The 14,152-nt window shown below is 42.8% G+C and overlaps 1 protein-coding gene across 15 annotated transcripts in view; it reads right to left on the bottom strand.

The window, feature by feature from the left end:
* TRIM2 (tripartite motif containing 2) overlaps positions 1-14,152 on the bottom strand; it is a 127,700-nt gene that overhangs the window by 22,054 nt on the left and 91,494 nt on the right. For all 15 annotated transcript variants that reach the window (XR_012158601.1, XR_012158602.1, XM_073341388.1 and 12 more), the window contains 2 exons: positions 9,044-9,147; positions 7,510-7,677 (listed from right to left, as the gene is read on the bottom strand). Coding sequence is in view for 13 of the 15 variants with exons in the window: in XM_073341388.1 (XP_073197489.1) it covers positions 7,510-7,677; positions 9,044-9,147 (272 nt within the window). In the remaining 2 variants the exon portion in view is untranslated. The remainder of the gene's footprint in view (positions 1-7,509; positions 7,678-9,043; positions 9,148-14,152) is intronic.

Genomic DNA, 14,152 nt, shown 5'->3' with positions numbered 1-14,152 from the left:
CCCTGAAGGAGTGCTGGTCCCCAGTGGAGTCATAACCCTACCTGCTGAAGCCCAGGAAAGGGTGACTATACTGATTGCTAATGAAACGAGTCGTGATATTTTTGTGAAGCAAGGACAAAAGATAGCAGACCTCTTTGAGCCTGAGTCGATTGTAAAACCCCAGTGTGAAACTCAAGTTCCGACAATAGACCCAGCAAAGTTTGACTTTGGAGATTCACCAGTGTCCGAGGACTGGAAAGATCGCCTGAGGAAGAAACTTTGTGAAAGATCCAAGGTGTTCTCACTGCATGAGTGGGATGTGGGATGTGCAAAAGGAGTAGAGCACAATATCAGGCTACATGACTCTCGACCTTTCAGGGAGAGATCTAGGAAGATTGCTCTCTCTGAGATGGAAGATGTGCGACATCATCTTCAGGAGCTGGCTGCGAATGGCATCATTACAGAGTCCCGCAGCCCATACGCCTCACCCATTGTGGTAGTCCGCAAAAAGAATGGGAAAATCCGGATGTGTATTGACTACCGCACCCTAAACAGCCGTACTGTGGTCGACCAGTACACTATGCCTCGAGTGCAAGACGCCTTAGACTGTTTGCTGGGAAGCCAGTGGTTCTCTGTGTTGGATCTTCGAAGTGGATACTACCAGATCCCTCTGGGAGAAGAAGATAAGGAGAAGACAGCCTTCATCTGCCCATTAGGGTTTTATCAGTTCGAACTCATGCCCCAAGGGATTTCTGGAGCACCTGCCACCTTTCAACGTCTCATGGAGAAAGTTGTGGGAGACATGAATTTACTGCAAGTGTTAGTTTATTTGGATGACCTGATTGTGTTTGGAAGAACCTTAGAGGAGCATGAAGAAAGACTTCTTAAAGTGCTTGATAGGTTGGAGTATTATGGTCTGAAGCTTTCAATTGACAAATGCCAGTTCTGCAGAACCTCAGTGAAGTATGTGGGTCACATTGTGTCCCAAGAAGGTGTGAGTACTGATCCTGATAAAATAGAAGCACTCACTACATGGCCACGTCCAAGTAACTACAGAGAACTCAAGACCTTCCTTGGATTTAGTGGCTACTACCGCAGATTTGTGAAAAACTATGTTACGATTGTAAAGCCTCTGAATGATCTTACCAGGGGACATCAGTCCAGCAAGAACAAATCTAAGTTCAAGAATAAGGGGAGGTCCCCAAAGCCTCCTGTGCAGAGACACAATGGCCCCTTTGCACCATTTGGGCCACGGTGGGATGAGAGATGTGAAAGGGCTTTTCGAGAAATCATTACTTGCCTAACTCATGCTCTAGTCCTAGTTTTTGCTGACCCAAGCAAACCATTTATCCTGCATACTGATGCCAGTTTGGAGGGTCTGGGAGCAGTCCTGTACCAGGAAGTGGAAGGCAAATGTAAACCTGTAGCCTTTGCCAGCTGAGGATTGTCTGATAGTGAAACTCACTATCCCACCCACAAGCTGGAATTTTTGGCCTTGAAATGGGCCATCACTGAGAAATTTCGAGAGTACTTGTATGGTGCTCAGTTCCAGGTGTGGACAGACAACAATCCACTGACTTATGTGTTAACAAGTGCTAAGCTGGATGCTACAGGGCAGAGATGGGTGGCCGCCTTGGCTAGCTATGAGTTCAGCATTCAGTACCGATCAGGGAGAAGCAATGTAGATGCAGATGCATTGTCCAGGCGTCCGCAGGCTCCAGAAGTTGCTGTGATACCCACAGATGGGGTGAGAGCTATTTGCAGTGTGAGTTGCCGAGAGCCAGAGGCCCGTGAAGGCTTTCAGGGATGTGTTGCAGAAGCTTTGGGCCTGCCCCCTGAATGCATGCCTTCTGCTTCGGTGAACTATATTGCATTAGACCAATCTCCTTTGCCCATGCTCAATGCGGCTGACTGGGAAGAAGCCCAGCGGCAAGATATTGACATTCGTGATACACTACTTGCCAAAAGGGAGGGGCAAAGCCCAGCTGCGGTTGTCCCACCTAACCAGGAGGGTAAACTACTATTGAGAGAATGGACCAAACTAAAACTGATTCAGGGAGTGCTACACCGAATGACCACTGACCCTTTACAAAAACAACGAGCACAACTAGTACTGCCAAAAAAGTACAGAGCCCTGGCCATGAGGGCCCTGCATGATGACTTTGGGCATTTAGGGATGGAGAGGACCCTGGAACTTATTCGTAGTAGGTTCTATTGGCCCCGAATGGCTGAAGATGTTCGCAGGAAATGTGAGACTTGCGCTCCATGTGTTCAAAGGAAAACTCTGCCCACGAGGGCTGCATATCTCAAGAACATCACCAGCAACAAACCTTTGGAGTTGGTATGCATTGATTTCTTGTCTGTAGAGGTAGACAAGAGGAATGTTGGAAACATTCTAGTAGTGACTGACCATTTTACACGGTATGCACAAGCATATCCCACACGTGATCAGAGGGCCACCACCGTTGCTCGAGTATTGTGGGACAAATATTTCTCAGTCTATGGATTCCCGGCTCGGATACACTCTGATCAGGGGCGGGATTTTGAGAGTCACCTTCTGAAGGAGGTGCTGAAGATAGCAGGAATTAAAAAAGTCTAGGACAACGCCTTATCACCCCCAAGGTGATCCTCAGCCAGAGAGGTTCAATCGAACCCTATTAGATATGTTGGGAACTTTGCGACCAGAGCAGAAGGCAACCTGGAGCCAGCATGTCGCATTTCTGGTGCATGCCTACAATGCCACAAAGAACGATGCTACGGGAGTCACCCCATATCTCTTGATGTTTGGGCGAGATCCAAGATTACCCATAGACTTGTGCTTTGGTGTATCAGAGGATGGAGATAGCTATGAAACTCATCAGCAATATGTATCCCGACTAAGAGAAAAGCTGCGGGATGCTTATCGCTTAGCTACCGCTGCGGCTCGGAAGAACGCAGACCGCAACAAACATCGATATGATGCTAGAGTGCGTTCGCAGGAGCTCCAGCCGGGGGACAGAGTCCTGCTGCGAAATTTGGGTATTGCTGGCAAACACAAGATAGCTGACAGATGGAAGGCAATACCTTACCTGGTGATGGAAAAGCTGGGAGATCTGCCGGTCTACAAGATCAAACCTGAAGACGGTCCAGGGCAAATAAAGACGGTGCATAGAAACCTTTTGCTCCCTGTGGGGGAATTGGTAAGCACCCCTTGTGAGATGGGCCACGGCAGGGCCGCCGGGCAGAACAGAGGTGCTAGACCAAAGCCGCCATCCAACACAGACAGTGGGCCCCCTGAGGCTAACTTACCCCTATTCTGCACATCTGAGAGTGAGTCTGAGGAGGAAGACACAACCCTGGTGTATCCTGGGATGGAGACAAGATTTCAGTCTCGATCAGCTGAACCAAACGAGAGTTTTCCCTCTTCCGCCCTAAACCCAATGGCGGAACTATTTAGGCCCCTTTCTGATACCCCGGTGCTGCTGATGAGACCCCCCTGTGATGACACACACAGGTTATTGGACAATGAGGACAGACAGGTAGAGGATGTCCTGGGCACCTTGGACCCTCCAGCGTTAGAACTAGGAGTGCAGGGGCCTACGCCAGTAGCCGAGGGACCCTCCAGGGAAGCCTCTCTATCCGTCACTCAAGAGGATGTTCCCCCTACTTCGGCAACAGAGATTCTCAATAGACGAGACAGGGTGATAAGACCAGTGAAACGGTTAACTTATGATGCACCTGGGGTGACTAGTGAGGAGCCAATACATTTAGCACACAGGCTTGTGGAAGCTAAAGTGGGCTTCCTGAGGCCCTTTGGAGGAAACCAATGAGTTGGTATAAAGGGAGTGTGATTTGTCGGGATGACAAAGTCTCGGCTGGGGGGAGGATGTAAGCAGTGTCAGGATGAGCTCCACCCTGACATCTGGTGGTGAGGTGTGGCAAGTTGTGGAAAAGAACTTCAGGGGCCGATCTCATTTGCATAGGCACACCCACCACGCCTAGAATGAGACCATAGCTGCCCAAATGGTCACTTTGGCTGCTGTGGGATCCCCAGTGTCTCTGTTATTGGGGCAGGAAGAATAAATTGTTATTACCCTGATTATGGGAACTGTGCTTGGAACTGTATGTGGCCTTTTGTTATGATGGAGGGATTCACCATCAACTAAGTAGCACTTGCTAGGCAAGGGTCATGGGTTCCAAAACTGTGTGAACGGGGAGAGGCTGGGGACAAGTATTAATACTTGGTGGCATGGGCCCCTTGGTGAGGGCCTTACATGCTGATTGCACTTCCTCCTCTCTCCACTGTGGAATATCAGAGCTAATTTTGATTTCATTAGAAGTCTAGTTATAGGCTGCTGAGCTCACTTTGGGCTGACAGTGCACCAGCACTGGGGCTCCCCTACTATAAGCTGAATTCACCTAAGAGCTGAAATCACTGAGTGTTGTGTTAAGTAGTGGGGGAGCCTGAAGATATATTGTGGAGCAGTTTGCGGGACGGCTGGTGAAGCAGTTCGACGCGGAGCAGTGTGTGGATGGCAGGAGCTGCTTGTGGGCCGTGGAGCTGAGTGAAGGAGTTCATGGGGCGGCTGGCGGAGCGGAGCGCAGCTGAGCGAAGGAGTTCGTGGGGCGGCTGGCGGAGCGGAGCGCAGCTGAGCGAAGGAGTTCGTGGGGCGGCTGGCGGAGCGGAGCGCAGCTGAGCGAAGGAGTTCGTGGGGCGGCTGGCGGAGCGGAGCGCAGCTGAGCAAAGGAGTTCGTGGGGCGGCTGGCGGAGCGGAGCGCCGCTATGGAGCTATGGGGCGGTCAGCTTCAGATCACGTAAGGTGCCTCTTACCTCCGTCCCATTTCCACCCCGGTTGGGAGGTAAAGCTCCGCAGATAAACTTTCGAACTCTGGGGCTGCCCTGACCAGGGACAGAGACTTTTGGGGCATTGGACTTTTGGGACTTTGGGTGATTTGGGGTTGCTGGACTCAAGAACCAAAGGGAAAAGGGCATGCCCCAATTTGCCTGGGGTGGGTTTTTTTTTTGCTCATGGGTTGTGTTATGAATCCTGTTGGTGATGTTTCCCCAACATAATGCCACATTGTTTCTCTCTGTTATTAAAAGACTTTTGCTACACTCAGACTGTGTGCTTGCGAGAGGGGAAGTATTGCCTCTTGGAGGCGCCCAGCGGGGGTGGTATATATTTGTCCCAAGTCACTGGGTGGGGGCTTGAGCCGGTTTGCATTGTGTTATTGGAATGGAACCCCTAGATATTGAACCCGGCCCTTGTTGCTGCCAACTCTGACGGGCAGAAGGGTTACATTTATAAGGGAAGTACCTCATGTTTCATGCACACACCTGAGACATTCTATATCTGTTTCTTTAACAGATCTGTTATAATTTTTTTAAATCAACAATTGGTTAATTACCGATCTTCAGGTAAAAGTAGATCAGGTAGGAAATTCAGCTGCATACACCCTAAGGCTATATGACTGCATAATTTACTAAGAGGGGTGTCATTGAAGAGATTATAACTGTCTGCTATAGAATGAGTTATTTAGTAAAACAGCAGTCAAAGGGAGGGCATTTCCTCCCAGTTCATAGCCACCTGCAGGAGCTCAGGGCTTGAGATTTTAGGTTAACTTCTAGAAAATGCCAACTAGAAAATTATGCTCCAAAGCCAGACTCTGGGAATGAGAAAGCATATTGGTAGTTTCTCATGAGGGCTTTTATGTGACTGAAGAGCATATTGCCATCTCACTCAGTCCTGCGGACTCTGTCTCAGACTTAGGGACACTGCTTTTAATTCTCTTCAATTTTACCTTACCCTGAGTACAATGCCTGCTAAGCTGAACGTCAACAAAGATGCCTGTTTCTAATTCCTCCAGGAAACAGTCCCTTGTTTTTAAAGTGTTAGCTGACTTTTTATTCTGTTTCTTTTAAGAGCATAATAACCTATATGAACAGCAGGTACAGCAATAAAATTACCTCTGGGATGGATATCTCAAACCTAACCGGTTTTTTTGCCTTTTATTTTTCCTATGTCTGTTATGTTTCTGTGCTGCATTTAAAGACCTATTGTAATAAGTATAGTCTACAGACAACAGTGTCTATGATTTACTGTGGGTCAAATTCTGCCACCCTTACCCTTGATGAGTAGTAACCTTAGTTCTTAAATAGCTCTTCTGAAATCAACAGGGCTTTGTCTAAACTAGGGCTTAGGGTCTGATTTAGCACATTAGCTAATACAGGCTAACTAATGTGTATTAGAAATCGAATGTAGACAAGGCACGCTGCATTTAACATGTTCTATCCTGGCCAAGTTGAAGTTTAGTGGGAGCCTACTCACATGAGTAAAGAACTACTTAACGTGAGTAATGATTGCAGAATCAGGCCTCACATAACACTCTCAGGAAAGTGGGACAAGAACACAGCCTCTTTTGCTTGAAGTAAAGAACACCTCTGTCTAACACTAATAGGAGGTCCTTATCCTTTCCATGTGCTGACCATTAAAGACTAACAGCATGCACTCACATACAAAATCAGTACATTACTGTAAACTTCATTTCACCGAGAACAAAGAGAAAAAATCATGGGCAGAAATAGTTTTTCTTAAGCAACTAAGTACATGATCCAAAAGAGATTTTCTTGGTCACATCAAACTTTAAGGCCTAGTTTGTTCTGCCGTGTGTGGGCAGCACACAGCTGGCACTGGTAAAATCTGTCAAGAACTAGAGATTCTTCGTGACCATACTGACCACAAAGAACCATGGGACAAGGGATAATATAGATGTGTTTCTAGCAAGTTCATAAAGCTTATATAATTTGTCCTTCTCTCTAGTGGAGATCTTGCTAGGTCCTATTTTATTGCTACTCGAATAATGTAATTCTCTCTACTCTGGGATGCCTGCAAGTCAACCAGCACACAACATGGCAGCCCATAATACATCACTCGGGTGATCTTTTGTGAATATAATACACCTGCCTTGCTGTCTTTGCATGGGTTGCCAGTAGGACAATGGGTGAATTACAAACGTGCTTTGCTGACATGCATGTAGTAAACAGAGTAGGACGCACCTTTCTGAGGAACCAATTATCAATTTGGTATCCTTCTAACACACTGTGTTCTTTCTCTAACTGCCATTTGAAGGTCTCAACTCATGTTAAGTCATGGCCTCCAGGATATGAAATAGGCTACCACTGGAGGATCTGTTAATCTTCCCACCTAGTCTTAAAGTGCTGAAGACTATTTAATGATATGTCTGTGGAACTGTTTGGAGTTTGGCACTCTGTATTATTGTTGGGTGTTACGCAATTCTAAGTTGTAGTGCGGCACCCGAGCACCTAGCCGATAAAATATTATTAAAAATATTAATTCATATACTTTTGGTATCTCAGTTTTGACATTTTCCTGTTTCTTATTAAACTTGGTTTTAGGTGCATCATGGCTTTCCACAAGAAAAGAATATATTTATTAACCTGTTTCACATCTCCAGTTCTCTTTCTCGAAACGAAAGAGACATTAATGTATTCTCTTGTTAAACATTCACAGCTTCATATTATAGCCTTACCTTAAATTTTCCATCTGATGAAAATATGCTAACCCATTTGTTATCATAGTCTGCAATAATGATGTCACCACTAGGATGCACAGCCACTCCTGTGGGCCTCTGCAACTGGCCAGGAGACCTTCCTCGTATACCAAAACGACTTTTGAACTGGCCATCATTGGAAAATATCTGTGATTTAAAAATATTTACTTTTAAAAGTAATTCTACATGAATCACAGTAATTAATGTCTCATCACATGGTCTTTGGCAAAAAGAAAAATAATTAAAGGACTGGAAATATTAATTGTTACAGTCCCTTTTCTGACTGTAATAATGAAACAATGTTACTGCACATATTTGAAACCAATTTAGGCCTCAACCCGGACCCTAACTTTATTGCAAACAACTACTTTGCACTTACATAGCACCATTCTTGCAATAATCTCAAAATGCTTTACAGACATTAGTGAATTAATCTTCACATCATCTCCCTGAGGTAAGGAAGTGTTGTGATTCCCATTTTATAAATGAAAAAAGTGAGGCACAGACACACTTAACCAAGGTTCCACAAGAAGTCTGTGAAAGAGATGAGGGAGGATAGAATGTAGAATAGAATGTCAACATTTAATTACCTGAGTTAGGGGTAAATATTGGGTGATATCCTGAGAGGTGCTAAGGTACTTATCACCTTTCAGAGTTTAGCCCACTGGCTGTGTCTTCATGACAGGTAATTAGATATTGAAATTTCATCTGTGGCTGCAAATACAATTTTGCACTTGTATTTCATGTAAGAGCATGTTTAGAAGCTACTAATGAAAATTTGATGCCATGTCTCTTTGAAAACGTGTTTAGTTTATTAATAAAAACAAGTTTATACTGCAGTTGACTCTGCGAATCCAATATTCTGAGGGAAGAGGAAACTATCACGTTAATCTCCAACCATACATGCAGTCAGAATGGAGCTGATAAATCCTTAATGGTGAAGATGATACTGATAGAAGGGAGGGAAAAACCCATCCACCCAGCTTGATCTTCACACAGGAAATTGAATCTGAACACCTAAAACCAGGATACTGTGGTTATTGGGGCTGCCGCTATAGAAATCAACGTTTGGATGATAATATCAGAGAGAAGAGTAAATTAAAACAGACTGATGTGAAACTAAAAGGTATTTGAAAATGAAACCTACGTTGCTTTTTGTTTTTCCTCAAAAAATCAGATTACGCAACAGAAAGTTTGGGCACTGTATTCTGGATTTTATTTGGGAACACTGATTGAAGTAATAAAACTTGTAACGCAAAGTCAATATTTTTCTAATATGACTGCTGATCAATCTCGTCTTTATATTCAAAGATAATAAAAAGGGAAGCAATTCTAGCACATGCTGTAGCAGATCTGATATGAATCTGAAACAGCTACTATATTTCAAAAAAAATATCAGCGTGATCCTGAATGCTGAGCAGGGCAGGCTTCTCTATATTTTCTAGCCATGCTTGTACCTTACAAAAGGTATCTTTAATACAGTAAAATACTGATATTAAAAGAGTTGTAATACCTGTACACACTGGTTGTTACTGTCTGCAATTAATATTTTTCCATTTGTAGATGCAGCTACCCCCTGAAGATTTGTAAATTCTCCTTTGTTTCTTCCTTTGGTACCTAAAATTGGATATAAAGCACATATCAAATCAGGTTACACATATCAAATCAGTTAGGGCTTTCAATTCCAACACTTAAATTAGGTTTCATTTTGTCCTTATACTCTAGATTTCTCATGTGAAATATTCCTGTTACCATCACCAGTCAAAAGGAACATGTATCTGAAAGCAACAAATCTCAGTAAACGACAGAGGCATTGTCCTCTTATTCCTCAGGGTAAGTCTTCACTACCCGCCAGCTCGGCGGGTAGTGATGAATCTATCGGGGATTGATTTATCGTGTCTCGTCTATACATGATAACTCAATCCCCGAATTGACACCTGTACTCCACCTTGGCAGGAGGAGTAAGCGGAGTCGACGGGGGAGCTGCTGCGGTCGACTTGCCGCCATGAGGATGGCCAGGTAACTCGAACTAAGATACTTCGACTTCAGCTACACCACTAGCGTAGCGGAAGTTGTGTATGTTAGTTCGAACACCCACTCCACCTCCAGTGTAGCCCAGGCCTCAGTCTGACTGCCATTTTAACCCCTTCAAGTAGTAATCCCTTTTCCCTTTCAGAAATCATGGTACCTTCATACTTTACATCTTTCTGTGACAACAGGAAAATGCTTCTCAAAAGAATGGTGGCTATTAGGCTTCATGTTAGCTCAGACATACGATAGCGATGGGTATTAAAATAAGAACCTGGACAGATGGAGGAGTGTAAAATATGGGCCTATACAGTCTGGACCAGTGAAATTAGAGGTTTAGTTAGACCATATCTGAGAGTGTATTTGTGAGAGACCTTTCCAGCCATTTCAAAACGGGAAGCTTGCCGGTCATCTGTACATATAATTTCCAGTTTATATAAGGTTTTCCAGGCCTTATTTAGATGGTAAAATCTTTGAGGCAGGGACTGTGTTTTCTTAAGGATTTGTTTTGCATCTATCACAACAGGGACCTAATTCTGATTGGGGTCTCTGAAAGCTACTGTACTATAAATATTAAATAACAACAACTGAGATAGAGCAATACATGTACCACCACCACCTTACAAGTGCCTTGTCAAATCAACTAATGAATTCTCACAATATTGCTGTGATGTAATTAGGTACTACTCCGATTTTACCAGGGAAACTGAGAAGTTAAAACTATATTTTCAGAAATGTTCACTAATTTTGGGTATCCTCTTTGAGACACTTACGGGTCCATTCAAAATTAGTGAACACTTTTGAAAATGTTGATCCTACATGACTTATCCAAGGCCACAGGATTCTTGGGGTACCTATGTGGGAGTGAAGGATTCTCTGTGTCCTCACCCCACCTCGTACAAACATGCAAGAATGGCCCAAACTTGCACCAAGGTGACCTGTAACTCTTAGGAATGAGCTTCTTTTCAAACAAAAAGATTCTATGCAATTTACTAAAAACTGGCTGTAATACTATTTCCATTGGGCAAGTATTTTTACAAGCATTCATTGGCCACATATACCTTCTACTTAGATGTTTCAATATATAGTTTTCATTGAAAAATTGTATTTTGTTTTAGTCAACCCAAAATATCCCTCAACGCAATTAAAAATGTTCTGGCTAGGATTCCAGATATAGGAGCGATGTATTAACCCTACTTTGTCTTTGGCTCTCATTAGGGATGCACATTCAAGAGCAATGCATTTGGCACTACTCCTCCTCCCTTCAATGACAATTTCCATTGGGAAGCATGGATGCTGGGTGCACAGTTCCAGTTATTGGTCAACAAGAACATTTAATTCCTCTGCTCTTCATACTGAAACTGTATCCCTTTGTTTCTCTCAGTCTGTTCTTCCAACTACTGGGCACTTTCATTCTTTCAATATGATACACATTTTTTATAATTATGGCATTCGAAAGGGAAAGTAAATGTTATGAGAACAGCCAGCTATACACCATTCATGCTATCCACACTGGACTCATTGTGCTTAAATAACATTAACTTTATTTCTAATTTACACTCAACAGGAAAATGAACAACAACTTTTAGGATCGGTATCTTACTATTACAGCTGGCTGGCAAATTCTGACAAAATATTTGTTGTGGGAATTTGCAGATTGGTTTGTGGAGACTGTTTGATTGTGACAAAGTTCTGATGGAAAACAGGCATATCTAGAAACTTGCCTACCAGGCAGCTTTCTGTTCGAAATCTGCCTAGTTTCCTGATGGCTTCCAGGGTCCACTAATCCAAGAGACAGCCACCCACCATGAAGACTTCCTGGGGACCAGAGACCCCAGAGCTTCCGGCATCAGACACGCTGGGACAGCTAACTAGGCAGATTGCCCTGGAGTCCTGGATCCAGGGCTTTCCCTTTTGTAGAATTTCAAAATTTGGAGGTTTTGTTCCTAAACAAAATTTCAAAATATTGAAACCCTCCACAAAATGGAATTTCCTTTCTTCACATAGCTCTAATTTTGAGCGTTTCCTTTGGATCCTACATATGTGGTGGCTCTGTACATATTGTTGAAGCAAAAGGGCTAACTATGTGCGAAGATTTGTGCCCAGACTTCCACCCTCTTACTTGGACAGCCATCTGCAAAAGGATATTTACTCAAACTTCATGCATGTCTTGCTATCATACACCCTCTCCTAATGTTTGGTTTAGGAGAAGAGTAAGAAGTAAGAGGAGTAACTGGAGTAAGAAATGCCTAATATTACAGAGATATGCTGGGGGGAGGGGGAGAAGAATGTGTGTAACACCCACAAATCTTCTATGCAAATTTTAAAACCTCCATCAATGTATTGGATATTGAGGGTGCATCTAATGTTTTTAAAACTTCTGAAAATGCAAATTCAGTAGACATTTATGCACCAGACTCAGACAGAGTTTTGTTAGAAGGGCTTTCTGGATGATTTTTGTTTGTTATATGTGGACACCTCTCACTGGAAACTTGAATGAGACGAAACACATCACATAGACCATCAAATAGCAACACATTTCTGGTCCCTACCACTCTGGAAAGGATTTGAACTACTCACCTAGCAATGAAAATTTGTGAATCCCATTACCAATTAACTAAGTCTTCCATCTGCCCAGAAATATTTGTTTGACATAAAAAGCATCAATCCATTTCTTACTGCTTATTCTGTGTTTGTTTTTACTTAGATATACTCAGAACAATCGAGGACTGGAGACATAACCATATAGTAATTTGATTATAAAAATCCTACAACTTGATGGTGTGTGATTTTTCCCCGGTAACTCATCCATGTTCTATATATATATGCGCAGCATTTTAGGCCTGATCCTCAGCTGGTGTAAACTAACCTAGCTCCATTAGCTTCAGTAGAGCTAGGTTACTTATGCTAGCTGAGGGGATAGTCACATGGATGAACTCTGTTTTTAATGTTTAAAATTATAAACTCCTGGGAAGGGAAGTGCATTTTCCTTTGTTTTGTACAGTGCCAAGCACATTGTCATTGCATAGTAATGAATCAAGATCAGCCTGACAGGCACAAAAAATCCAGACATGTCAGTCTGAACAGCCTTCACATCCTACGTGAACACCACTTTTTATGCACTGCACAGTGTGCCTCTACACATTCAAATCCATTCCTTCTCCACCTTCCACTGCCAGTCTTTAACTTGGCTAGGACTGGAGTCTGAACAATAAAAATGCAGGTTGGCTTGTTGGGAAGCTAAAGGCTTGCTGTAAGTGAAACCCATGAATCTCCTGGGACCACCAGTTGCAAGTGGGTTGTGTACTCTTTGAAAATATCAGATTTCCAAGAAACTGATGGAAAAAATGTTTGCTTGTGCTGAGCTGCACACAGAAAACCCCTCCTATCTACGCAGTCACTTGAGATAAAGTGCATCTACATCCCTTTTTTTTGTAGATTTGCCTCAAAATTTAGAAGGAAAATCAGTAGCAGGCATACACTGTCTTATCAATGCCAAGAAAGGAGGGAATGAAAAAGTGAATGATAAAGTATGCCCTAAAGAGAGAGTTGGGAGAGAGAGTTCCTTGACACCCAATCTCAGGAAAAGGCTGCACTCAGTGCTCTTTGACCAGAAAAGGTGGGACAGTTCAGTGAAGAACTGCGGGCAGGTGTTTGTGGGAAGGAATAAAGAAGAAACAGATCCTGGAGGATCTCTTTTAAAAGTATAAACAAATAATTTTGGATTTTCACAGCTATTAAGTTTAATTATTTGTCAAATGTATACCCTTATCCATTCCATTCTGAAATTCTGCGTCTGTACCATCAATTATCTAGGTAAACAATACTCTCTCTATTGGCCCCATTCAGCATTTCATAGTCACATAAATTATTAATAAGCCCCACAATTGCTTTCAATATATGTGAGGAATCAAAAGATCAAATAAGTTCCTCAGTAGAAGGTGGAAACCAAAGCATGTGAGTTTTTAAATAAATCAAATTTAAGTACACATGCAAAAGCATTTACTTACACATTCAATTAGGCAACTAATCACAATCTGGGTAAGTTGAAAATTTCATATTTAAGACGACAACCAGGCCACACTCTCATTCAGGGGACCAATAGTTTTTGCTCCCTAATATTGCCTCTGGAAATTGTAAGGGCAAGTTTGTTGTGCACCCTGAAACCTAGATGTATCTTACTGAATATTTAGCTTTAAGAATTAAGGGAAGAATTTTTACAATGCTAGTAATATGCTCACTGGTTTTCATTGCTGTAATGTAGCAAGTTCCACTTCCCATTAGTGTTACCTGGTAAGGGATCTACAATAGAATTACATATTTGCTACAATAATATTTTGATATTTTGAGCACTTTTGGACTCTGTAGTGTTTAAAACACTAAAAATGTGTGCATGTCTCTAAAGCAAGCTAATCCATGGGCATAGAAAATTAGAAAGAAATTTCATATGCCACGTCCCATCAACAGAGTGTTAATCAATACCACATTTGTATTAATGGCCAGCACAAAAGCACTCTCCTACCAGATTTTGATGAGTTTTCTTGTGTATAAAAAACTCAAATCCTAGTTGTAAACAAATATCCACATGCTCCAT

Source organism: Lepidochelys kempii, chromosome 4 (genome assembly GCF_965140265.1).
Source record: "Lepidochelys kempii isolate rLepKem1 chromosome 4, rLepKem1.hap2, whole genome shotgun sequence".
NCBI lineage: Eukaryota > Metazoa > Chordata > Testudines > Cheloniidae > Lepidochelys > Lepidochelys kempii.
This window is presented reverse-complemented; position numbering and strand designations above follow the sequence as displayed.